Source organism: Ammospiza caudacuta, chromosome 29 (assembly GCF_027887145.1).
Source record: "Ammospiza caudacuta isolate bAmmCau1 chromosome 29, bAmmCau1.pri, whole genome shotgun sequence".
NCBI lineage: Eukaryota > Metazoa > Chordata > Aves > Passeriformes > Passerellidae > Ammospiza > Ammospiza caudacuta.
Window position 1 is genome coordinate 1,998,764 of NC_080621.1, and position 25,069 is coordinate 2,023,832.

The 25,069-nt window shown below is 56.8% G+C and overlaps 1 protein-coding gene across 1 annotated transcript; it reads right to left on the minus strand.

Annotated features, from left to right (window-relative positions):
• Positions 1-76: 76 nt before the first annotated feature.
• LOC131569158 (fas-binding factor 1 homolog) lies at positions 77-25,069 on the minus strand. Its single transcript, XM_058821383.1, has 24 exons — positions 24,834-25,069; positions 24,459-24,547; positions 24,207-24,254; positions 23,463-23,504; positions 22,889-22,938; positions 21,267-21,480; positions 20,259-20,364; positions 20,079-20,173; positions 19,904-19,973; positions 17,790-17,860; positions 16,721-17,645; positions 14,493-14,632; positions 13,227-13,264; positions 12,958-13,101; positions 12,595-12,756; positions 12,175-12,248; positions 11,180-11,280; positions 9,323-9,441; positions 8,542-8,664; positions 6,941-7,114; positions 6,672-6,848; positions 5,051-5,188; positions 3,650-3,707; positions 77-144 (listed from the first exon to the last, which is right to left on the minus strand). The coding sequence occupies exons 1-24, from the start codon at positions 25,067-25,069 to the stop codon at positions 77-79; spliced, it is 3,462 nt and encodes a 1,153-aa protein (XP_058677366.1).

Here is a 25,069-nt window from a genome sequence, read left to right on the forward strand (position 1 = left end):
GGGTCCCCCCCGGTCCCGACGGTCCCGCCGGGCCGGGGATGACGTCACAGAGCGGCCCCGGTTCCGCCCGGCGCCGTCACAGGGCGGTGGAACCGGGGGGGGGGCCGGGGGGGAGCGGAACGGCCGCGGAGGCTCCGGGGCGGCCTCGGGCAATGCCGGGAACCCCCGGAACAAAATCCCGGTCCCAGAAATCCCCGTCCCAAAAATCCCATCCCGAAATTGTCATCCCAAAAATCCCATCCCAAAAACCCCATCCTAAATCATCCCAAAAGCTCCCAGACCGAAATCCCGTCCCAAAAATCCCGAACCAAAAATCCCATCCCAAAATCTCCCAAAATCCCCATCCCAAAGTTCCCATCCGAGAATTGCATTCTCAAAATCCCCATCCCAAAAATCCCATTCCAAAATCGTCATCCCAAAATTCCCATCCCAAAAATCCCTTCACAGAATTCCCATCCCAAAATATCCAAAAATCCCCATACCAAAATTCGCACCCCAGAATTGCATTCTCAAAATCCCCATCCCAAAATTCCCATCCCAGAATTCCCATCCCATAATTCCCTTCACAGAATTCCCGCCCCAAAATATCCCCAAATATGCCAAAAACTCCCATCCTAAAATTCCCATTCCAGAATTCCATTCCCAAAATCCCCATGCCAAAAATTCCCATCCCAAAACATCCCAAAACTCCCATCCTAAAATCCCTATCCCAAAAATTTCTATCCCAAAAATTCCCATCCCAAAACTCCCATCCCAAAATACCCCAAAAGCCCCATCCCAAAATCCCCATCATCGAATTCCATTCCCAAAATTCCCATCCCAAAATATCCCAAAAGCCCCATCCCAAAATTTCCTATCCCAAAATATCCCAAAACCCCCATCCTAAAATTCCCATCCTGAAATTCCCATTTTCACCCCAAAATAATTTTTATCTGAAAAATCCCTGTTTGCAAACAGGGGAAGCTTCTCAGCAGGGAATTTATTTTTATTTTTTTAATTTTTATTTTTACAAAAATCTATTTTTCTGTATGTAAACAAAGTTCTCAGCAGAGAAATGATTTGATTTTGATTTTGATTTTATTTTAATTTTAGTTTTAGTTTATGTGTATGTTTATCTTTATGGGGTTTTTATTTTTATTTTTAAATTTTTATAAAACTCAATTTTTCTCCTTGTGAATGGGCGAAGGTTCTCAGCAGGGAACTTTATATTTATATATATTTACATTTATATTTAGGTATATTTATATTTATATTTATATTTACAGTTACAGTTATTTTTATATTTTATTTGTATCTTTATTTTTCCAAAGCTCCATATCCCCTGTACACACGGGAAGGTTCTCAGCAGGGAGAATAAATAAATAAAAATTAATAATAATAATAATAATAATAATAATAATAATAATAATAATAATAATAATAATAATAATAATAATAATAACTATTTTATATTTTTATTTTCCCAAAGCCCCATTTCCCCTGTGCAGACGGGAAGGTTCTCAGCAGGGAATTTTTAAAAAAAAAAATTTATTTTATTTTTATTTTCCCAAAGCCCCATTTCCCCTGTCCAGACGGGAAGGTAAATAAATAAATAAATATTTTTATTTTTATTTTTATTTTTACAAAGCTCCATTTGTGGTCAGGGCCCTTTTTTGAGGCTGTCGAGGAAGAGCCGCTCGCTCTGCAGGAAATCGTGATCCTGAGGGACAGAGGGCCGGGGCTGAGCCAGCCTGGGCATCCCAGGCCTTCCAGAACGTTCCGAGCGCCTGAGCAGCCCAGCCCCACCCAGCTGGGCACAAACCCTTCCCTACAATCCCAAATCTCTTCCCAGACAATCCCAAATCCTTTCCAACAACCCCAAAACCTCTCTCATACAATCCCAAACCCTTTCCCACCAGTCCCTTTCCCTTTCCCCAATCCCAAACCCTTTCCCACAATCCCAAACCCTTTCCCTACAATCCCAAACCCTTTCCAACAACTCCAAACCCTTTCCCACAATCCCAAACCCTTTCCAACAACTCCAAACCCTTTCCCACAATCCCAAACCCTTTCCCTACAATCCCAAACCCTTTCCTAGACTGTCCCAAACCCTTTCCCCAATCCCAAACCCTTTCCAACAACTCCAAACCCTTTCCCACAATCCCAAACCCTTTCCCCAATCCCAAACCCTTTCCCCCAGTCCCAAACCCTTTCCCCAATCCCAAACCCTTTCCCAGACTGTCCCAAACCCTTTCCCCAATCCCAAACCCTTTCCCCAATCCCAAACCCTTTCCCACAATCCCAAACCCTTTCCCCAATCCCAAACCCTTTCCCCAATCCCAAACCCTTTCCCTCCCATCCCAAACCCTTTCCCACAATCCCAAACCCTCTCCCACAATCCCAAACCCTTTCCCCACAATCCCAAACCCTCTCCCACAATCCCAAACACTTTCCCCACAATCCCAAACCCTTTCCCCACAAACCCAAACCCTCTCCCACAATCCCAAACCCTCTCCCACAATCCCAAACCCTCTCCCACAATCCCAAACCCTTCTCCCCCATTCCCAGTTCCCCCAGTCCCATTCCCAGTCCCGTCCCCACCATCCTGGCGCGGTGTTTCAGCAGCAGGACGTGTCCATAGAGCGCGGCCGCGCTGTCCCCGCTGTCCCCAAGGAGAGTCCCCAGGGCTGGCAGGAACCCGGGAGAGTCTGCAGGAGGGGACAGCAGAGTGTCCCTGTCCCCAATGTCCCCCAGGAGTGTCCCCAGGGCCACTGGAGCCCCTGCAGGAGGGGACAGCAGAGTTTCCCTGTCCCCAAGGAGTGTCCCCAATGTCCCCAGAGCCCCTGCAGGAGGGGACAGCAGAGTGTCCCTGTCCCCAATGTCCCCAGAGCCCCTGCAGGAGGGGACAGCAGAGTGTCCCTGTCCCCAATGTCCCCAGAGCCCCTGCAGGAGGGGACAGCAGAGTGTCCCTGTCCCCAGTGTCCCCCAGCAGCGCCTCCCACCTCACCCCACCCTGCACCCCCAGCCCATGAGGATCCCAAAAACGGCCCCGCAGGGCTGAGCCTCACCCAGTGTGCTGATGGGCACTGTCCCTGTCCCCATGCTGTCCCTGTCCCCATGCTGCCCCTGTCCCCAGCAGTGTGGCCAGTGGTGTCCCCATGCTGTCCCTGTCCCCATGCTGCCCCTGTCCCCAGCAGTGTCTCCAGTGGTGTCCCCAGTGTTGTTCCCAGCAGTGTCCCCATCCTTGGCAGTGTCCCCAGCGCTGTCCCCGTCCCCATACTCAGCAGTGTCCCCATACCCAGTAGTGTCCCTGGCCGTGTCCCCAGCATTGTCCCTGTCCCCAGCAGTGTCCCCATACCCGGCAGTGTCCCCAGGAGTGTCCCCGTCCCTGGCAGTGTCCCCAGCGGTGTCCTCATAACCAGTGCTGTCCCCAGGGCTGTCCCCAGCATTGTCCCTGTCCCCAGCACTGTCCCTGTCCCCAGCAGTGTCCCCAGGGCTGTCCCCATACCCAGCAGTGTCCCCATACCCAGAGGTGTCCCTGTTCCTGGCAGTGTCTCCAGCGTTGTCCCCAGCGCTGTCCCTGTCCCCAGCAGTGTCCCCATACCTAGAGGTGTCCCCAGCGTTGTCCCCGTCCCTGGCAGTGTCCCTGTCCCTGTCCCCAGGGCGGGGCCCAGCTCCTCCTGCAGCTCCCGGAGCTGCTCCCGCTGCCGCTCCAGGCTGCGCCGGCCCTGCAACAACGGGAACGGGAACGGGAACGGGAACGGGAACGGGATGGGATGGGATGGGATGGGATGGGATGGGATGGTGGGAATGGGGAATGTGGGAAATGCGAAAGGTAGGAATGGAATACTGGGAATGGGACAGGTGGGAAATGAGGGAATGGGAAAGGTGGGAATGGGGATGTGGGAAATGGGACAGGTGGGAATGGGAAAGGTGGGAATGTGGGAAATGTGGGAATGGGAAATGTGGGAAATGTGGGAAAGATGGGAATGGGAAATGTGGGAAAGGTGGGAAATGTGGGGAATGGGAAAGGCAGGAATAGGGAATGTGGGAAAGGGAAATGTGGGAATGGGGAAGGTGGGAATGTGGGAAACATGGGAATAGGAAAGATGGGAATGGGACAGGTGGGAAATGTGGGAAAGGTAGGAATGGGAAAGGTGGGAATGGAATGCTGGGAACAGGACAGGTGGGAATGGGGAATATGGAAAAGGTGGGAATGGGAAATGCGGGGAATGTGGGAATGGGAAATTTGGAAAGGGGAAATGTGGGAATGGAAAGGTGGGAATGTGGGAAAGGGAAAGGTGGGAATGGAATGGTGGGAATTGGACAGGTGGAAAGGTGGGAATGTGGGAAATGTGGGAATGGAAAGGTGGGAATGTGGAGAATGTGGGAATGGGGAATGTGGGAAATGTGGGAATGGGAAAGGTGGGAATGGGACAGGTGGGAAATGTGGGAAAGGTGGGAATGTGGGGAATGGGAAAGGTGGGAATGGAATGGTGGGAATAGGACAGGTGGGAATGGGGAATGTGGAAAAGGTGGGAATGGGAAATGTGGGAAATGTGGAAATGGGGAATGTGCGAAAGGGAAAGGTGGGAATGGAATGGTGGGAAATGGGAAAGGTGGGAATGCGGGGAATGTGGGAAAGATGGGAAATTTGGAAAGGGGAAATGTGGGAATAGAAAAGGTGATCATGTGGGAAAGGGAAAGGTGGAAATGCGAAAGGTAGGAATGGAATACTGGGAATGGGACAGGTGGGAAATGAAGGAATGGGAAAGGTGGGAATGTGGGGCATGTGGGAAACGTGGGAATGGGAAATGTGGAAAGGGGAAATGTGGGAATGGGAAATGTGGGAATTATGGAAGGGGGATTTTCTGGGGAGGGAGGATTTTCCTGGGGGATATTCAGGGAAGAAGGGGGTATTTTCTGGGACGGGGTATTTTCCGTGGGGATTTTCTGGGGTGATTTTCAGAAAGGGGATTTTCTGGGAGGGGGGATTTTCTGGGGAAGAGGATTTTCTGGGAGTGAGGGGGGATTTTCCAGGGTGATTTCCAGGGAATGAGGGGGTATTTGCCTGTGTGAGGCGCTGCTCCTGCTGCCGCAGCCGCTCCTGCTGCTCCTGCAGCTCCTGCAGCCGCTGCCGCTGCTCCTGCTGCGTCCTGCGAGCCTCCCGCAGCGCCCGCTGCCCGTCCTGCTGCTGCTGCGCCGAGCGCTGCACCGGGAAAACAGGAATGGGATTGGGAATGGGAATGGGGCTGCCCGTCCTGCTGCTGCTGCGCCGAGTGCTGCGACAACAGGAATGGGAATGGGGAATGGGGAATGGGGAATGGGGCTGCCCCTCCTGCTGCGCCGAGCGCTGCAACGGGAACGGGAATGGGAACAGGGAACGGGAATGAGGATGGGAATGGGGATGGGGATGGGAATGGGGAATGGGGGAATGGGAATGGGGATGGGGATGGGGAATGGGGAACGGGAATGGGGATGGGAATGGGGAATGGGAATGGGGAATGGGAATGGGGATGGGGATGGGAATGGGGAATGGGAATGGGAATGGGGGAATGGGAATGGGGGAATGGGAATGGGGAATGGGAATGGGGATGGGGATGGGGATGGGGATGGGGAAGGGGAGAATGGGAATGGGGAATGGGAATGGGGAATGGGAATGGGGAATGGGAATGGGGAATGGGAATGGGGATGGGGATGGGAATGGGAAATGGGAATGGGAATGGGGGAATGGGAATGGGGAATGGGAATGGGAATGGGGGAATGAGAATGGGGAATGGGGGAATGGGAATGGGGATGGGGATGGGGATGGGGAAGGGGAGAATGGGAATGGGGAATGGGAATGGGGAATGGGAACAGGAATGAGGATGGGGAATGGGAACAGGGAATGGGGCAGCCCCTCCTGCTGCTGCTGCACTGAGCGCTGCGACAACGGGAACAGGAACGGGAACGGGATCAGGGATGGGAATGGGGAACAGGGACTGGGAACAGGAATGGGAACAGGGAATGGGGAATGGGAATGGGGAATGGGGATGAGGAGGGGAATGGGAATGGGAATGGCAATAGGACAGGGAACAGGATCAGGAATGGGATGGGGAACGGGAATGGGATGGGGAACAATGAACGGGGACGGGAACAGGAATGGGGAGCAGGGATGGGAACGGGGAATGGGACGGGGAACGGGATGGGGAACGGGGACAGGAATGAGACCGGAAATGTGGAACGGGACTGAGGCTGGGACAGGGACAGGGAACAGCATCGGGATGGGAGAATGGGACTGGGAATGGGAACAGGACCAGGACAGGGGAATGGACTGGGAACAGGACTGGGATGGAGAAAGGAACAGGGAATGGGATCGGGAATGGGACCAGGACAGGGACAGGGAATGGGACTGGAATGAGGAAACAGCACTGGGATAGGGAATGGCACTGGGAAAGGGACTGGAACAGGGAATGGGACGGGGACAGGGAATGGCACCAGGACTGGGATTGGCACTGGGATGGGGGAATAGCACGGACACAGGGAACAGGACCCAGGCATGGCTCAGGGGGATGTGGAGCCCCAGTTTGGGGGATGTGGAGCCCCAGTTTGGGGGATGTGGAGCCCCAGTTTGGGGGCATGTGGAGCCCCAGTTTGGGGGATGTGGAGCCCCAGCTCAGCTCTGTCAGTTCCACCCCCAATGCTCCGTTTACCTCGGCCAGCTCGCGGATCTCCTCCTCCCGCTCCTGCAGCCGCTGCTCAGCCCTCAGAACCTTCTCCTTCTCCAGCCTCAGCTCCCTCCAGGCCTCCTCCAGCTCCTCCCTGTCCCTGGCCAGCTGCTCCTCCTTGGATCTCAGCTCCCTGCTCCGGAACTTCAGCTCTGCCTGATCCTTTGCGGGGACAACAAACCTCACCTGTCCCGTCCTTTGGAGCAGCGGGAGGAGGAGAAGGTGGTTTAGGAACCCCGGGTGCCCACGGGGACCTTGGCCAGGCTCCTCAGCGCCGTGTCCAGGCCCAGGGCGCGCTCCCGGTGCTGCTCGTCCCGCTCCCGGCCCAGCCGCTCCCGCTGCCGGAGCTCGGTCCACGCGGCCGCCAGGCGCCGCCGCTCCTCGGAGCGCTCCCGGAGCTCCGCCCGCTGCTCCTCCAGCCACGCTGCCTGCGGGACCGGGGACAGCTCCAGGAGCCGCTTCCCGCGGCGTTTGCCCTCCTACAGCCCGGCCCTGCCGCTCACAGAGGGGAATTCCAGAGGCTGCTCCAGCCCGGGAGCTCCAGCCCCGTGTGGGCATCCAGAGGGCTCGACCTGGCCTGTTCTGAGCCCCTTCCAGATCCCATCCTGCTGGTTCTGAGCCCCTTCCAGATCCCATCCTGTTGGTTCTGAGCCCCTTCCAGATCCCATCCTGTTGGTTCTGAGCCCCTTCCAGATCCCATCCTGCTGGTTCTGAGCCCCTTCCAGATCCCATCCTGTTGGTTCTGAGCCCCTTCCAGCCCTGAGCCCTTTTCCCTTCCAGCTCCAAGCCTTGCTCCCATGCCACCCGGTTCTGAGCCCCTTTCCCTGTCCTGGCTGGTCCCGAGCCCCTCTTCCAGTCCCACTCTCACCCAGCTGGTTCTGAACCCCTTCCAGTTTCCATCCTGGCTGGTTCTGAGCCCGTTCCAGCCCCGAGCCCTGCGGGACCGGGGACAGCTCCAGGAGCTGGGTTTGCCCTCCTGCAGCCCCAGGAGCTGGGTTTGCCCTCCTGCAGCCTCAGGTGTGGGGTTTGCCCTCCTGCAGCCCCAGGAGCTGGGTTTGCCCTCCTGCAGCCTGGCCCTGCCGCTCACAGAGCGAAATTCCAGAGGCTGCTCCGGCCCCGTGTGGGCATCCAGAGGACTTGACCTGGCTGGTTCTGAGCCCCTTTCCTGGTCCCACTCCCATCCTGGCTCGTCCTGAGCCCTTTTCCCGGTCCTGGCTGGTTCTGAGCCCCCTCCCCACCCCAGTCCCTCCCAGAGCGGGTCCAGGCCCCCACCCCGACATCCCCCAGTGGTTCCCTGGGGAAGCCGCAGCCCCTCCCTGCTCGGGGCTCACCTGGGGCTGACCTGGGGCTGTTCCTGCTCACCTGGGCCTCACCTGGGCCCGGTCCCTGCTCACCTGGAGCTCACCTGGGCCCGGTCCCTGCTCACCTGGGGCTCCCCTGAGCGTGTCCCTGCCCATCTGGGGCTCCCTTGGGCGTGTCCCCACCCACCTGGGGCTCACCTGGGCATGTCCCCGCTCACCTGGGCTCACCTGGGACTCACCTGGGGCTCACCTGGGCGTGTCCCCGCCCACCTGGAGCTCACCTGGGCATGTCCCCGCTCACTTGGGCTCACCTGGGCGTGTCCCTGCTCACCTGGGCTCACCTGGGACTCCCCTGAGGCTCACCTGAGGCCCACCTGGGGCCCTGTCTCCGCTCCCCTGGGGCTCACCTGGGTCCTGTCCCCGCTCACCTGGGGCTCACCTGGGCCTGTCCCCGCTCACCTGGGGCTCACCTGGGCCCTGTCCCCGCTCACCTGGGGCTCACCTGGGCCTGTCCCTGCTCACCTTGGGCTCACCTGGGCCCTGTCCCCGCTCACCTTGGCCTCGTCCAGCGCCGCCCTCTCCATGGCCAGCAGCTGAGCCGAGAGCCGGCGCTGCTCCTCCAGAGCCTCCCGCAGGGAATCCGCACGGCTGCGCTCGGCCACGGCGCGACGGCGCTCCTGGGGGGACGGGAGCAGTGGCATGGGGACAGGGGGACAGGGACATGGGGACATGGGGACAGGGACACAAGGACAGGAAAGGGGGACAGGAGACAGGGACAGGGATATTGGAAGCAGCGCTCCTGGGGAGGCACCGAGAATGGGATGGGGACAGGGATGGGGACAGGGACAGGGATGGGGACAGGGACAGGGGGAGCGGCGCTCCTGGGGAGAGATCAGGAGTGGGATGGGGACAGGGACAGGGAATGGGGGATAGGGACAGGATGGGGACAGGGGATAGGGACAGGGACACAGGATGTGGACATGGGACACAGACATGAACAGCAACAGGGACAGGAGACAGGGACAGAGGGACAGGGACAGAGATGGGGACAGGAGACAGGGACAGAAGGAGAGGGCCATGGATAGGGACAGGAACATGGACAGGGGACACAGGCAGGAATAGGAACAGGGACACAGACATGGACACAGACACAGAGAGGGACACAGGCACAGGACAGGGACACAAGCAGGGACAGGGACATGGACACAGCTCCAGGAGGGGATCCCAGCAGGAAGCTTCTCCATCCAGGCACAGACACAGATACAGGACAGGGACATGGACAGGGACACAGCCACCGCTTCAGGTGACACCCACAGCTCGGGGACGGGGCCTCACCTGCTCCAGGAGCTGCTCCCGCTCCCCCAGCCTGGTCTCCAGGTCAGCCACAGCCTCCTGGAGCCGGCTCTGCTCCCGCTCCGCGTCCCGCTGCTGCCGGCACAGCGTGGCCTGGAGCGCTGCCAGGGGCAGCCGGGAGGCAGGAGCTGGGATCACCCTCCATCCTCAGGGAGAGCCCACAGGGAAAAACCCCTGTGCTCCTGCTCCATCCCATCCCAGGACAGCAATATCCCACAGGGAAAAACCCCGTGTTCCTGCTCAATCCAATCCCATGCCAGAACAGGGAAATCCCACAGGGAAAACCCTCCATGTTCCTGCTCCATCCCATCCCATCCCATCCCATCCCATCCCATCCCATCCCATCCCATCCCAGGGAGATCCCACTGTGGGATCTGGATCAGGACTTTGCCAGCCTCAGCTCCCAGCCTCTGGCTCGCCAGGGACAACTCAAATTCTGTGAATTCAGTGCATTCTGTGACTTCCATGAATTCTGAAAATTCTGTGAATTCCGTGAATTCTGAAAATTCCGTGAATTTTGCAAATTCTGTGAATTCTGTAAATTCTGAGAATTCTACAAATTCTGTGAATTCTGCAAATTCTGTGAATTCTGCAAATTCTGTGAATTCCATGAATTCTGCAAATTCAGTGAATTCTATGACTTATGTGAATTCTGCGAATCCCACGAATTCTGTGAACTCCGTGAATTCTGCAAATTCTGTGAACTCTGTAAATTCTGTGAATTCCATGAATTCTGCAAATTCCGTGAATTTTGTAGTCTGTGAATTCTATAAAGTCTGAGAATTCTACAAATTCTATGCATTACATTAATTCCATGAACTCTGCGAATCCAGTGAATTCCATTAATTCTGTGAACTCTGTGAATTCAGTGAATCCCATGAATTCTGTAAATTCATTGAATTCTGTGACTTCCGTGAATTCTGAGAATTCTGCAAATTCTGGGAATCCCATGAATTCTATGAATTCCATGAATTTCGTGAATTCTGCAGACTCTGTGAATTCTGTAAATTCTGAGAATTCTACAAACTCTGTGAATTCCAAGAATCCCGTGAACTTTGTGAACTCTGTGAATTCCAAGAATCCCGTGAACTTTGTGAACTCTGTAAATTCTAAGAATTCTACAAATTCTGTGAATTCAGTGAACTCTGTAATTCTGTAAATTCTGTGAACTCTGAGAATTCCATGAATTCTGTGAACTTTCCCCGTTTCCTGGGATCCATTGGGATCCCAGACAGAGCTGAGCCCCTGTTCGAGCGTCACTTGCCACCCTGGCCAGGATCCCTCCAGGAGGGCTGGGACAGGGATCTGCAGCCCCAGGGATCCTTTGGGATCCTTCTAGACACCGGAATCTGTCCCGGGACCCTCTGGATTCTGTGAATTCAGTGAATTCAGTGAATTCTGTGAAATCTGTGAATTCTGTGAAATCTGTGAATTCCATTAATTCAGTGAATCCTGTGAACTCTGTGAATTTAGTGAATTCTTTGAAATCTGAAAATTCCATTAATTCCACTAATTCAGTGAATTCTGTGAAATCTGTGAATTCCATGAATTCTGAGAATTCTGTGAACTTTTCCCATTCCCTGGGGATCCCGGACAAAGCCCAGCCCCTGTTCGAGCGCCATTTCCCACTCAGCCCAGCAGAGCCCCAGGCCAGGATCCCCCCGGGAGGGCTGGGACAGGGATCTGCAGATCCTTTGGGATCCTTCTGGACACCGGCATCTGTCCCGGGACCGTCTGGATCCCATGGGATCAGCTCTGGGATGGAGCAGAGGGTCCCACTGGAATGATGCACTCAGAGGGAATTTACCTGTGAGGGAATTTACCTGTTAGGGAATTTACCTGAGAGCTGCTTGTCCTGCTCCTGGGGTCTGGGGTGGTCCTGGGGTCTGGGGTGATCCTGAGTTGTGGGGTGGTTCTGGGATCTGGCGTGGTCCTGTGATCTGGGGTGATCCAAAGATCTGGGGTGATCCATGGGTCTGGGGTGATCCCGGGGACTGGGGTGATTCTGGGGTCTGGGGTGATTTAGGGATTTGGGGTGATTCTGGGGTGATTCTGGGGTGATCCTGGGGTCTGGGATGGTTCTGGGATCTGGGGTGTTTCAGGGATCTGGGGTGATCCTGGGATCAGGGGTGATCCTGGGGTCTGGGGTGTTCCAGGAATCTGGAATGACCCAGGGATCTGAGGTGATCATGGGGTCTGAGGTGATCCAGGGTGATTCTGGGGTGATCCAGGGCTCTGGGATGATCCTGGGGCCTGGGGTGTTAAAGGGATTCAGGATCTTCCTGGGTTCTGGAGTGATCCAGGGGTCTGGGGATGACCCTGGGGTTTGGAGTGATTCAGGGACCTGGGGTGACCCAGGGTGATTCTGGGGTGATCCAGGATGATTCTGAGGTGACCCAGGGTGATTCTGGAATTATCCAGAATTCTGGGATTGTCCCAGGGATGATTCAGGGGTCTGGGGTGATCCTGGGGTCTGTGGTGATCCCAGGATCCAGGGTGATCCTGGGGTGAGGGGTGATCCAGGGATTTGGGCTGTTCCAGGAATCTGGGGTGATCCAGGGGTCTGGGGTGCTCCAGAGATTCGGGGTGATCCTGGGATTTGGGATGTTCCCGGGATCTGGGGTGATCCTGTGCCCTGGGGAGATCCAGCGTGATTCTGGGGTGATCATGGGATCAGGGGTGATCCTGGGGTCTGGGGTGTTCTGGGGTGATTCAGGGTGTTCCTGGGGTGATCCTGGGGTGTTCCTGGGGTGATCCTGGGCTGGTCCCATGTCCCGGGGTGCCCCAGGTAAGGAGCAGGGATCTGGTAGCACAGGTGAGCCCCCGTTCGTTACCTGGGGCAGCTCTCCGGGAGCTCCTGCAGGGCCTGTCCCCGCCACCGTGCCCGCTCCAGCTCCAGCGCCCGCACCTGGCGCCAACGGCACGGGCTTCAGGTGCCACCCTGGGCACGGGGCCCCCACGGGCACCTCCGTTTCCCCGTGTGGCTGGGATCCCAGGTGACACACACAGGTGACCCCACAGGTGACCCCACAGGTGACATCCCCAGGTGACATCCCCAGGTGAAACCCCACAGGTGACCCCACAGGTGACACCTCCCAGATGACACCTCCCAGTGACACATCCCAGTGACTCCTTCAGGTGACCCCACAGGTGACACCCCACAGATGACATCCCCAGGTGACTCCCACAGGTGACATCCCCAAACCCCCACAGGTGACATCCCCAAACCCCCACAGGTGACCCCTCAGCCTCACCTGGTTCTCCAGCTCCTCCAGCCGGGCCTGGAGGGTCTGCAGGTTGACCCCACAACCGGGATGGTCCTGGGAATGGAGAGATCCCAAATCCTTGTGGGGCCGGGATGGGAGAGATCCCAGATCCTCCTTGTGGGGCCGGGATGAGAGAGATCCCAAATCCTCCTGGTGGGATGGGAGAGATCCCAAATCCTTGTGGGGCTGGGATGGGAGAGATCCCAAATCCTTGAGGTGGGGCTGGGGTGGGAGAGATCCCAAATCCTTGTGGGGAATGGATGGGAGAGATCTCAGATCCTCCTTGTGGGGCCGGGGTGGGAGAGATCCCAAATCCTGGTGGGGCTGGGATGGGAGAGCTCCAGGACCCACCTGGCGTTGTTGGGATGGGGAGGATCCCAGATTCGCCTGGTGCCTCCGGGCTGGGAACGCTGCGGGAAGCTCTGGGCAGAGCCAGGACGGGAGAGCTCGGGGATTCTCCGGGCGGGACGGGGCTGGATCCCACACCAGATCCTCCTGTGGGACACGGGGATGCTCCAGGAGGGGCCTGGGAAGGGCAGCTCCCCTCTCTGGGAATGCTGATCCATGCCCAGATCCCAAGGGATCCCCGGGATCCTCCCTGCTCCTGGCCCAGCACTCACCTGGGCGGGTGTGGCAGGACCCGGCACCTCCTGCACGGCTGGGGTGGAAAATGGGACAAAGCCATCACTGGGACACGCGGGAGGAACGGAACCATCCCATCCCATCCCATCCCATCCCATCCCATCCCATCCCATCCCATCCCATCCCATGGATTCCATGGATCCCATCCCATTGATCCCATTGATTCTGTGGATCCCATCCCATGGATCCCATCCCATCCCATGATGCAATCCCATCCATCCTATCCCATGGACCCAATCCCATGGATGCCATCCCATCCCATTGATCCCATCCCATTGTGCCATCCCATCCAATCTTATGGATCACAACCCATTAATCCCATTGATCCTATCCCATCCCATTATCCTGATATCCATGATCCCAGTCCGTTGTCCTGTTATCCCATTCTCCCATCCCGTTATTCCATTATCCTGTTACCCCGTTATCCCATTCTCCTGTTATCCCATTATCCCATCATCCCATCCCGTTATCCCATCATCCCATCACATTATCCCATTCCATTATCCTATTATCCCATTATCCCATCCCATGATCCCATCCCGATATCCCATGATCCCATCCCATTATTCCCATTTCCCATTATCCTGTTATCTTGTTATCCCATGATCCCATCCCATTATCCTGTTATCCCATTATCCTATTATCCCATTATCCCATCCCATGATCCCATCCCGTTATCCCATGATCCCATCCCGTTATCCCATCCCATTATCCTATTATCCCATTATCCCATCCCATTATCCCAATTTCCCATTATCCTGTTATCCCATCCCATTATTCCGTTATTCTATTATCCTGTTATCCCATTATCCGACCCCATCATCCCATGATCCTATTCTTTTATCCCATGATCCCATCCCGCTATCCCATTATCCCATCTCATTATCCCATCCCATGATCCCATCCTGATATCCCATGATCCCATCCCATGATCCCAATTTCCATTTTCCTGTTATCCTGTTATCCCATCCCATTATTCCATTATCCTATTATCCTGTTATCCCATTATACCACTATCCCAATATCCCATTATCCCATCATCCCATCCCATTATCCCACTATCTTGTTATCCCACTATCCCATGATCCCATGATCCTATTAGACTGCTATCCCATTATCCCGCTATCCCACAATCCCGCTATCCCGATATCCCACTATGCCGTGATCCCCTGGCACAGCTCCCCACGTGTCCCTGCCCAGACCAGGGGACCTCTGAGGACACCTGGGGGGTGACAGAGCCTCACCTGCGGCCACCTGTGACATCTGTGTGACCTGTGCCATGTCACCTGCTGCCACCTGTGTCACCTGTGCCGTGTCACCTGCTGACACCTGTGCCACCTGTGCCGTGTCACCTGGTGCCACTTGCCCGAGGGGGAGCTCCAGCCTGGGGGGGAACAAATCCCAGGGGAGAGTCAGGGGGGTGGGGCCTGGCCTGTGACACCTGTGTGTCACCTCTGCCACCTATGACACTTGTGACACCTGAGGCACCTGTGCGTCACCTGTGTGTCACCTCTGCCACCTGTGACACCTATGTGTCACCTGTGTGTCACCTCGGCCACCTGTGTGACACCTGTGCCACCTGTGCCACCCATGCTGTGCCATCTGTGCCACCTGGGTCACCTCTGTCACCTGGGTCACCTGCACCACCTGTGTCATCTCTGTCACCTGTGCTGTGTCACCTGTGCCACCTGGGTCACCTCTGCCACCTGAGTCACGTGTGCCACCTGGGTCACCTGTGTCAACTCTGTCACTTGTGCCACCTGTGTCACTTGTGCTGTATCATCTCTGTCACCTGTGCCACCTGTGTTGCGTCACCTGTGCCACCTGTGTCACCTGTCACCTGTGCTGTGCCACCTGTGTCACTTGTGTCATGTCAACCTGTGCAACCTGTGCCATGTCACCTGCATCACCTGTCACCTGTACTACCTGTGTCACCTATGGCACTCGTGTCATGTCATGTGTGTCACCTGGGTCACCTGTGCCACCTCTGTCACCTATGTCAGCTGTGCCATGTCACCTGTGTAACCTGTGCCATCTGTGTCACCTGGGTCACCTCTGTCACCTATGCCACCTGTACCATGTCATCTCTGCCACCTGAGTCACCTGTGTCACCTGTGCTGTGTCACCTCTGTCACCTGTGCCACCTGCATTGTGTCACTTGTGCCATCTGTGTCACCTCTGTCACCTGTGCCATGTCATCTGTGCCACCTGTGCTGGGTCACTTGTGTCACCTCTGTTACCTGTGCCATGTCACCTGTGCCACCTGTGTCACCCATGCCACCTGGGTCACATGTGCTGTTACCTGTGTCACCTGTGCCACTTGTCCCCCTCCACCTGCCCAGTGTCAGGGGTGTCACCTTTGGGACTCTGAGGGAACGGGGACACCCCAAACTTCCATCCCTGGGGTCACCTCCCCAACACTGGTCACCTGAGCCCTCCCAGGCGACACCTGAGCCCACCCAGGTGACACCTGGACCCTTCTAGGTGACACCTGTGTCCCACCCAGGTGACATCTGTGTCCCAGGTGACACCCGAGCCCTCCCAGGTGACAGCTGTGTCCCACGCAGGTGACACCTGCACCCTCCTAGGTGACACCTGTGTCCCAGCCAGGTGAGCTGAGCCAGGGGAGCCTCCTCCTGGGAACGGGGAGGTGGGAGGAGCTCAGGTGAGGGGAATTCAGAGCAGGGACATCCCTGGCACACCTGGAGGGGACACCTGGGACAGGGATGTCACCTGGGCACACCTGGGATAGTGACATCCCTGGGCACACCTGGGACGGGGACATCACCTGGCACACCTGGGACAGGGACATCCCTGGGACACCTGGGACAGGGACATCAACTGGGCACACCTGGAGGACACCTGGATGATAAGGGTGTCACCTGGGAGGACACCTGGGACAGGGACATCACCTGGGACACCTGGGACAGGGACAGTGACATCACCTGGGGCAGGGACATCACCTGGGACACCTGGAAGACATTCTGGGACAGTGATGTCACCTGGGACACCTGGGACAGGGACATCCCCTGGCACACCTGGAGGGGACTGGAACAGTGACATCACCTGGGACAGGGACATCCCCTGGCACACCTGGAGGACACCTGGGGCAGGGACATTCCCTGGGACACCTGGAGGAGACTTGGAATGGGGATGTCCCCCCAGACACCTAGAGGACAGCTGGGACAGTGATGTCACCTGGGACAGAGACATCACCTAGGCACACCTGGAGGAGACCTGGGATGGGGACGCCCCCCTAGACACCTGGAGGGGATTGGAACAGCGATGTCATCTGGGCACACCTGGAGGACATTCTGGGACAGGGACATCACCGGGGGCAGTGACATCCCCTGGAACACCTGGAGGACACCTGGGACAGTGATGTCATCTGGGCACACCTGGGACAGTGATGTCACCTGGCACACCTGGATCTCCTGGATGCCAGCTGGGATCTCCCGGGGGTTCCCTTTACCTGCTGGGCTCGGGGGGCTCCAGAACCCTCCAGGGGTGGGAATTCCTCAGGGATCCGGGGGCACCGGGGCCCGGGGGGTCCTCGGCCTTCGGTCCCGGGAAATCCTCGTCCTTGTGTCCCAATCCCGGGAAATCCTTTTCCTTCGATCCCAGTTCTGAGGGATCTTTGTTCTTCTGTCCCAGTCCTGTGGGATCCTCGTCCTTCTGTCCTGATCCCAGGAAATCCTTTTCCTTTGATCCCAGTCCAAGGAAATCCTTGTTCCTCAATCTCAATCCCGGAGGATCCTCGTCCTTTGATCCCAGTCCTGAGCGATCTTTGTCCTTCTGTCCCAGTCCTGGGAAATCCTTGTCCCCTAGTTCTGTGGGATCCTTGTTCTTCTGTCCCAGTCCTGAGGGATCCTTGTCCTTTGATCCCAATCTTGGGAAATCCTCGTCCTTCGATCCAAATCCAAGGAAATCTTTGTCCCCCAGTCCTGGGAAATCCTTGTCCTTTGATCCCAGTCCTGGGAAATCCTCGTCCTTTGATCCCAATCCTGAGGGACCCTTGTTCTTCTGTCCCAATCCAAGGAAATCCTCGTCCCTCGATCCAAATCCTAGAGGATCTTTGTCCTTTGATCCCAATCTTGGGAAATCCTCGTCCTTTGATCCCGATGCTGAGAGATCCTTGTTCTTCTGTCCCAATCCAAGGAAATCCTTGTCCTTCGATCCCAACCCAAGGAAATCCTTGTCCTTCGATCCCAATCCAAGGAAATCCTTGTTTTTCTGTCCCAATCCTGGGAAATCCTCGTCCTTCGATCCCACCCCTGAGGGATCCTCGTCCTTTGATCCCAATCCAAGGAAATCCTTGTTCTGCAATCTCAGTCCTGGGTGATCCTTGTCCTTTGATCCCAATCCCTGGAAATCCTCGTCCTTCTGTCCCAATCCGGTGGAATCCTTGTTCTTCTGTCCCAATCCAAGGAAGTTTTTGTCCTTTGATCCCAGTCCCAGGAAATTCTCATCCTTCAGTCCCACTCCCGTGGGATCCTTGTCCTTCTGTCCCATTCCCAAGAAATCGTCGTCCCCCAGCCCCAGGAAATCCTCGTCCTTCAGCCCCAGCCAATCGGCCCCGGAGGGACGTCGGGAGCTGCTCCCAACGGAGCACCTGTGGGGACAGAGGGACACTGGGGACAATGGGGACAATGGGGGGCATTGGGGACAATGGGGACAACAGAGGACACTAGGGACATTGGGGCAATGGGGACAATGGAGACTGGGCAGGGGACAATAGGGACACTGGGGACATTGGGGACAATGGGGGCATTCGGGACACTGGGGACAATGGGGCACTGAGGACAACAGAGGACACTGGGGACAACAGAGGACATTGGGGACAATGGGGCACTGAGGACAACAGAGGACACTGGGGACAACAGAGGACATTGGGGACAATGGGGCACTGAGGACAACAGAGGACACTGGGGACAACAGAGGACATTGGGGACAATGGGGACACTGGGGACAATGGGGGACAATGGGGACAATGGGGGCATTCGGGACACTGGGGACAATGGGGCACTGAGGACAACAGAGGACATGGGGACAATGGGGGCATTCAGGACAATGGGGACACTGGGGAACTGAGGACAATGGGGACTAGGCAGGGGACACTGGGGACAATGGGGGACAAAGGGGACATTGGGGACAATGGGGGCATTGGGAGATAATGGAGGCATAAGGGACAATAAGCACAACAGGGGCACTGGGGACAATGAGGACACTTGGGACATTAGGGACATTGGGGGACACTGGGGGACAATGGAGACACTGGAGGCACTGGGGACAATGGGGACATTGTGGACACCAGTAAGCACAACTGGGTCACTGGGGACAATGGAGGCATTGAGGACAGTGGGAACCCTGGGGACAATGGAGGATATTGGGGACACTGAGGGACAATGAGGACAGTGGGGGACACTGGAGGACAATGGGGGACAACGGGGGCATTGGGGACAATGAGCACAAGAGGGGCCCTGGGGACAATGGGGACATTGGGAGACAATGGGGACACCCGGGGCGCTGGGAACAATGGGGATATGAGGGACAATGGGCACACCAGGGGCACTGGGGACAATGGGGGACAAAGGGGGCATTGGGGACACTGGGGACAATGGAGATATGAGGGACAATGGGGACAATGGGCACCCCAGAGGCATGGGGACACTGGGGACATTGGGGGACACTGGGGACAATGAGCACAACAGGGACACTGGGGACATTGAGGGACACTGGGGGACAAACGGGGCATTGGGGACACTGGGGACAATGGGGATATGGGGGACAATGGGGACAATGGACACGTCGGGGGCATTGGGGACATTGGGGGATACTGGGGGATATTGGGGACAATGGGGACCGGGCAGTGGACAACGGAGACATTGGGGACGATGGGGGCACTGGGTACAATGGGGACATTGGGGACAATGTGGACATCGGGGGTATTTGGGACATTGGGGGACACCAGGGGATATTGGAGACAGTGGGGACAATGGGGACTGAGCAGGGGACATTGGGGACAATTGGAATATGAGGGACAATGGGCACACCAGGGGAACTGGGGACAATGGGGGACAAAGGAGGCATTGGGGACACTGGGGACAATGGGGACAGTGGGCACACCAGGGGCATTGGGTACAACGGGGACACTGGGGGACAAAGGGGACAAGGAGGGCACTGGGGGACAAAGGGGACAATGAGCACAACAGGAACACTGGGGACATTGGGGGACGTTGGGGGTCAAAGGGGATATTGGGGACAATGGGGACACTGGGGACAATGAGCACAATGGGGCACTGGGGACAATGGGGGCATTGAGGGCAATGGGGACATTGGGGACAATGAGCACAACAGGAACACTGGGGATATTGGGGACAATGGGGACATTGGGGGACAATGGAAATGTGAGGGACAATGGGGACAATGGGCACCCCAGGGGCATTGGGGACACTGGGGACAGTGGGGGACAATGGGAATATTGGGGACAATGGGGACATTGAGGACAATGGGAGAAAATGGGGGACTTTGGGGACATTCAGGACAATGGGGGACACTGGCGACAGTAGGGGACATTCAGGACAATAGGGGACATTCAGGACATTGGGGACATCAGGGACACAGCCAGTTGGGGACATCCCCCCCTCCCCGGTACCTCCGTCCCCGTCTCCGCCCGGTCCCCGAGGCCACCGAGGGCTCGTAGGATCCAAAGGGAAATCCCGGCCCTGCGGAACAACAGCGCACGGAATTCCCAAAAAAATCCCACAAAATTCCCAAAATTCCTGGAATTCCCAATGGGATTTCACCCTCTGGGACCCCTCCATGCTCACCTGGCTGCTCCTGCCCCTGGTTCTCCCTCTGCAGTTCCAGTTCCGCCTTTCCCAGCTGCTCCTGGGTCGTGGCGCGGCCCCTCCGGAGCCCCTGGCTGGGCACAGGTTGGGTGGCACTGAGGTGGCACTGAGGTGGCACCAGACCCCTGCCTGTCCCCGTTGTCCCCGTTGTCCCCTCACCCCCGCGGCGTTCCCGGCGCGCTCCCGGCTCCGTCGCTGCCGAGCCCCAGGGAATCCATCAGGTCACCGACGTCGTCCCCAAAGGTGACATCGGCACGGGGAGGGGCTGGGGGGGGGCAGTGGTGGCATCTGGGACGTCCCTGGGTGCCACCAGCACTGGGACATCTCCTGGTGTCACCAAAACTGGGACATCCCTGGGTGCCACCAGCACTGGGACATCCCTGGGTGTCACCAACACTGGGACATCTCTGGGTGTCACCAATCACCTCTGGGACATCTCCAGGTGTCACCAACATTGGGACATTCCTGGGTGTCACCAACTGTGGGACCTCTCTGGGTGTCACCAGCACTGGGACAACTGTGGGTTGATCCTGTGGCAATGGGGCTGATCCCATGGATTGGGGTCGATCCCACAGGATTGGGGTTGATCCCATGGGATTGAGGTCGATCCCGTGGCAATGGGGCTGATCCCATGGATTGGGGTCGATCCCACAGGATTGGGGTTGATCCCATGGGATTGAGGTCAATCCCGTGGCAATGGGGCTGATCCCATGGATTGGGGCCGATCCCACAGGATTGAGGTCGATCCCGTGGCAATGGGGCTGATCCCATGGATTGGGGCCGATCCCACAGGATTGAGGTCAATCCCGTGGCAATGGGGCTGATCCCATGGATTGGGGTCGATCCCACAGGATTGGGGTTGATCCCATGGGATTGAGGTCGATCCTGTGGCAATGGGGCTGATCCCATGGATTGGGGTTGATCCCATGGGGTTGAGGTTGATCCCAGGGTTGATCCCACAGCAATGGGGTGGATCCCACTGGAATGGGGTTGATCCCATGGGATTTGGGTTGATCCCTCAGCAATGGGGCTGATCCCACAGGACTGGGGTTGAATCCATGGAATGGGGTTGATCCCCCAGCAATGGGGTTGATCCCAGGGTCGATCCCACAGGATTCGGGGTTGATCCCTCAGGATTGGGGTCGATCCCAAGGGAATTCCCGGTACCTTTTTGGGGGCCCGGCCCCTTCCCGCTGCGTTTCCCCGCTCTGGACCTGGCTCTGGCCATTCCCAGGATTTCTGCATCCAGCTCGTCCAGCTCGTCCAGCTGATCCCGGAGATCCATGGGATCCACTGGATCCAGATCCTGGTGATTTGTGGGATCCATGGGCTCTTGATCCCAATGATCCGTTGGATCCCGGTGATTTGTGGGATCCAGCTCCTGGTGGGGAGCAGCTCCTGCCCTCACCTGCAGCCCAGGTGGGTCCCAAATCCCTTGGGAATTCTGCCCCGCTCACCTTTGCCCCTTCCGCCTTCCCCGCTGGGAATTTCCCATTTCCCCTTCATTGGGAATTTCCTGTTCCCCATTGGGAATTTATAATTTCCCGTTGGGAATTTCCTGGGTTTTGGGAATTTCCCTTCCCCTACTGGGAATTTATCATTTCCTTTTTGGGAATTGCCCATTTTTTTGGGGGGAATTTCCCTTCCCTCACAGGGAATTTCCCCGTTAGGAATTTGCTGGTTTTTGGGAATTTCCCATTTTTTGGAGTTTCCCATTTTTTGGGAATTTCCAATTTCCCATTGGGAATTTCCCTTTTTTGGAAATTTCCTATTCCCCATTGGGTATTTCCTGTTCCCTATGGGGTATTTCCTGTTCTTTGTGAATTTCCCCATTGGGAATTTCCCGTTTTCTGTTTTTGGGAATTTCCCATTTTCTGGGAATTTCCCGCTCTCCATTGGGAATTTCCTATTTCCTGTTGGGAACTTCCTGTTTCCCATTGGGAATTTTCCATTCTTTGAGGGAATTTCCCATTCTTTGGGAATTTCTCATTCCCCTTTGGGAATTTCTCCTCTTCCATTTAGGAATTTCCTTTTCCCTATTGGGAATTTCCTGTTCTTTGGGAATTTCCCATTTTCTGGGAATTTCCCACTCTCCACTGACAATTTTCCATTTCCCATTTTTCTGGAATTGCTCATTCTTTGGGGAAATTTATCATTTTTTGGAATTTCCTGTTCTTTGGGAATTTCCTATCCCCTTTTGAGAATTTCCCATTCTTTGGGGGAATTTCCCTGTTCTTTAGGAATTTCCCCTCCTCCATTGGAAATTTCCTTTTCCCCGTTGGGAATTTCCTAGTTTTTTTAGAATTTCCCATTTTTAGGAATTTCCCATTTTCTGGGAATTTCCCACTCTCTATTGGGAATTTCCCATTTTTCTGGAATTGCCCATTCTTTGGGGAATTTCCCATTTTTGGGAATTTCCCCCTCTTTGGGAATTTCCCCCTCTTTGGGAATTTCCTTTTCCCTGTTGGAAATTTCCTGGATTTTTTTGGATTTCTCGTTTTTTGGAGTTTCCCATTTTTTGGGAGTTTTCAATTTTCCATGGGGTATTTCCCACTTTTTCTTGTTTTTTGGGAACTTCCCATTCCCTGTTGGGAATTTCCTGGGTTTGGGAATTTCCTGTTCCTTGGGAATTTCCCTTTCTCCATTGGGAATTTTCCATTTTTTGGGCCCCAGGTGAGCTCACCTGGAGAACGAGGCTCAGCCCAGCCCCGATGGGAGAAGGGCAGGGCTGGGCCCACCTGAGCTCACCTGGGATCACCCAGAGCTCACCTGTGCCCACCTGGGCTCACCTGCAGGAAGGAGGCGCGGGAACCTTGGGAGGGCGGAGCCGGGGCCTCGTCTGGAAACAAGGGAGGGGTCAGGGATGGACACGGAGACAGGTGGGGACGGGGAGGGCAAGGATCCCCCCCAGGTGATTCCCCCCAGGTGAGCCCAGGGCAGGGATCCACTCCAGGTAACTCCCACGTGATCTCCACGGGACCCCAGCTGATCCCCTCAGGTGACCCCCCCCCAGGTGAGCCCAGGGCAGGGGATTCCCTCCAGGTGATTCCCAGTTGGCCCCCAGGTGATTCCCAGTTGGCCCCAAGTGACCCCAGGGGATTCCCAGGTGATCCCCTCCAGGTGACCCGAGGTGATTCTCTCCAGGTGGTTCTCTCCAGGTGACCCTCCACAGGTGACCCCAGGTAATCCCCTCCAGGTGACTCCCCTCAATTGACCCCAGGTGATCCCAGATGTGATTCCCAGGCGATTCCCTCCAGGTGACCCCAGATGACCCCAAGTGATCTCCCCAGGTGACCCCAGGTGATCTCCCCAGGTGACCCCAGGTGATCTCCCCAGGTGACCCCGTTGGAGCTCCCCCGTTACCATCGGATCCCAGGAGCTCCCCAAGCACGTCCTGGATGGGATCTGGAACAGGACAGAGCCCAGGTGAGCCCAGGTGGGCCCAGGTGTGCCCAGGTGAGCCCAGGTGGGGCCCAGGTGAGCCCCAGGTGAGCCCAGGGGTGCCCCAGGTTGGCCCAGGTGAGTCCAAGTGGGCCCAAGTGAGTCCAGGTGTGCCCAGGTGGCCCAGGTGGGTTCCCCATACCAGGCAGGTGGGGAAAGCTCCTGGGACATCTCACCTGTCCCACCTCACCTGTCCCACCTCACCTGTCACATCTCACCTGGGACATCTCACCTGTCACACCTCACCTGGGACACCTCACCTGTCACCTCTCTAGGACATTCCCACCCCGCTCCATCCCAGCATTCCCAGGGACCCAAATCCCCTGGAGAGCAGGTGGGGACAGGTGAGGAACACAAGGACAGGTGAGGGGCACAAAAACAGGTGGGGACAGGTGGGGACAGGTGAGGAACACAAGGACAGGTGAGGGGGATGAGGACAGGTGAGGGGTAACAGGTGAGGGTGAGAACAGGTAAGAAAGGTCAGGACAGGTGACAGGTGAGGTGAGGACAGGTGACAGGTGAGGTGAGGACAGGTGACAACACGTGAGGACAGGTGACACCAGGTGAGGACAGGTGACACCAGGTGAGGACAGGTGACAGGTGAGGACAGGTGACAGGTGAGGTGAGGACAGGTGACAACACGTGAGGACAGGTGCCAACACTCACCTGGGGAGCGGCTCCGGGCCCGGCCAGCCTGGGGAGAGACAAAATTCCCTGGGGAGAGACGGAAACACCGAAACCTCCCCACGGCACAGGTGAGACAGGAGGGGCTCACACCTGGATCCCATCTGGATCTCACACCTGGATCCCACCTGGATCTGACACCTGGATTCCACATCTGGATCCCACCTGGATTCTGCACTTGTCACACCTGGATCCCACACCCGGATCCCCTCCCCGGTCTCCCCCCTCACTCACCCTGGCCCGTCCCGGCCCCTCCGCCATTCCCGGGCGGTCCCAGCTCCGCTGCCCGGTACCGGCTCCGGGACCCCGCGCTCAGCGCGGCCCTGAGGGGAGACGGAGGCGCCGCTCGGGTCCCGTTCCCGCTCCCATTCCCGGTTCCCATTCCCTCTCCCGTTCCCATTCCCGGTTCCCGTTCCCTCTCCCGTTCCCGGCTCCCATTCCCGCTCCCCGTTCCCGTTCCCATTCCCGCCCGCGGCTCCCCCGCCTCCCTCACCCGTTCCCGCGCTCGCCATGGGCGCCGCCATATTGCGCGCCGCCCTCATGGCAGGCCCCCGCTGCCATAGCAACGGGGCTGCCCCGCGCGGCGCCTGATTGTAAACCTGCCATTACCATAGCAACACGTCGCCCCTAAGGAAGGCCCCCGCTGCCATGGTGACGGGGCTGCGCCGGGCGGCGCCTGATTGGAAAGCCACCGTTACTATGACGACGGGGCTGCCCCGAGAAGCGCCTGCTCCGAACCTCTGTCGCGATTCTCCTCCGTATCGCCGGCGATCCCCACATATCGCGGGGTTTATCCCTGCCGGGAGCTCCGCGTTCCCAGGCTCGGGTACCCCCGTGGGAAACAT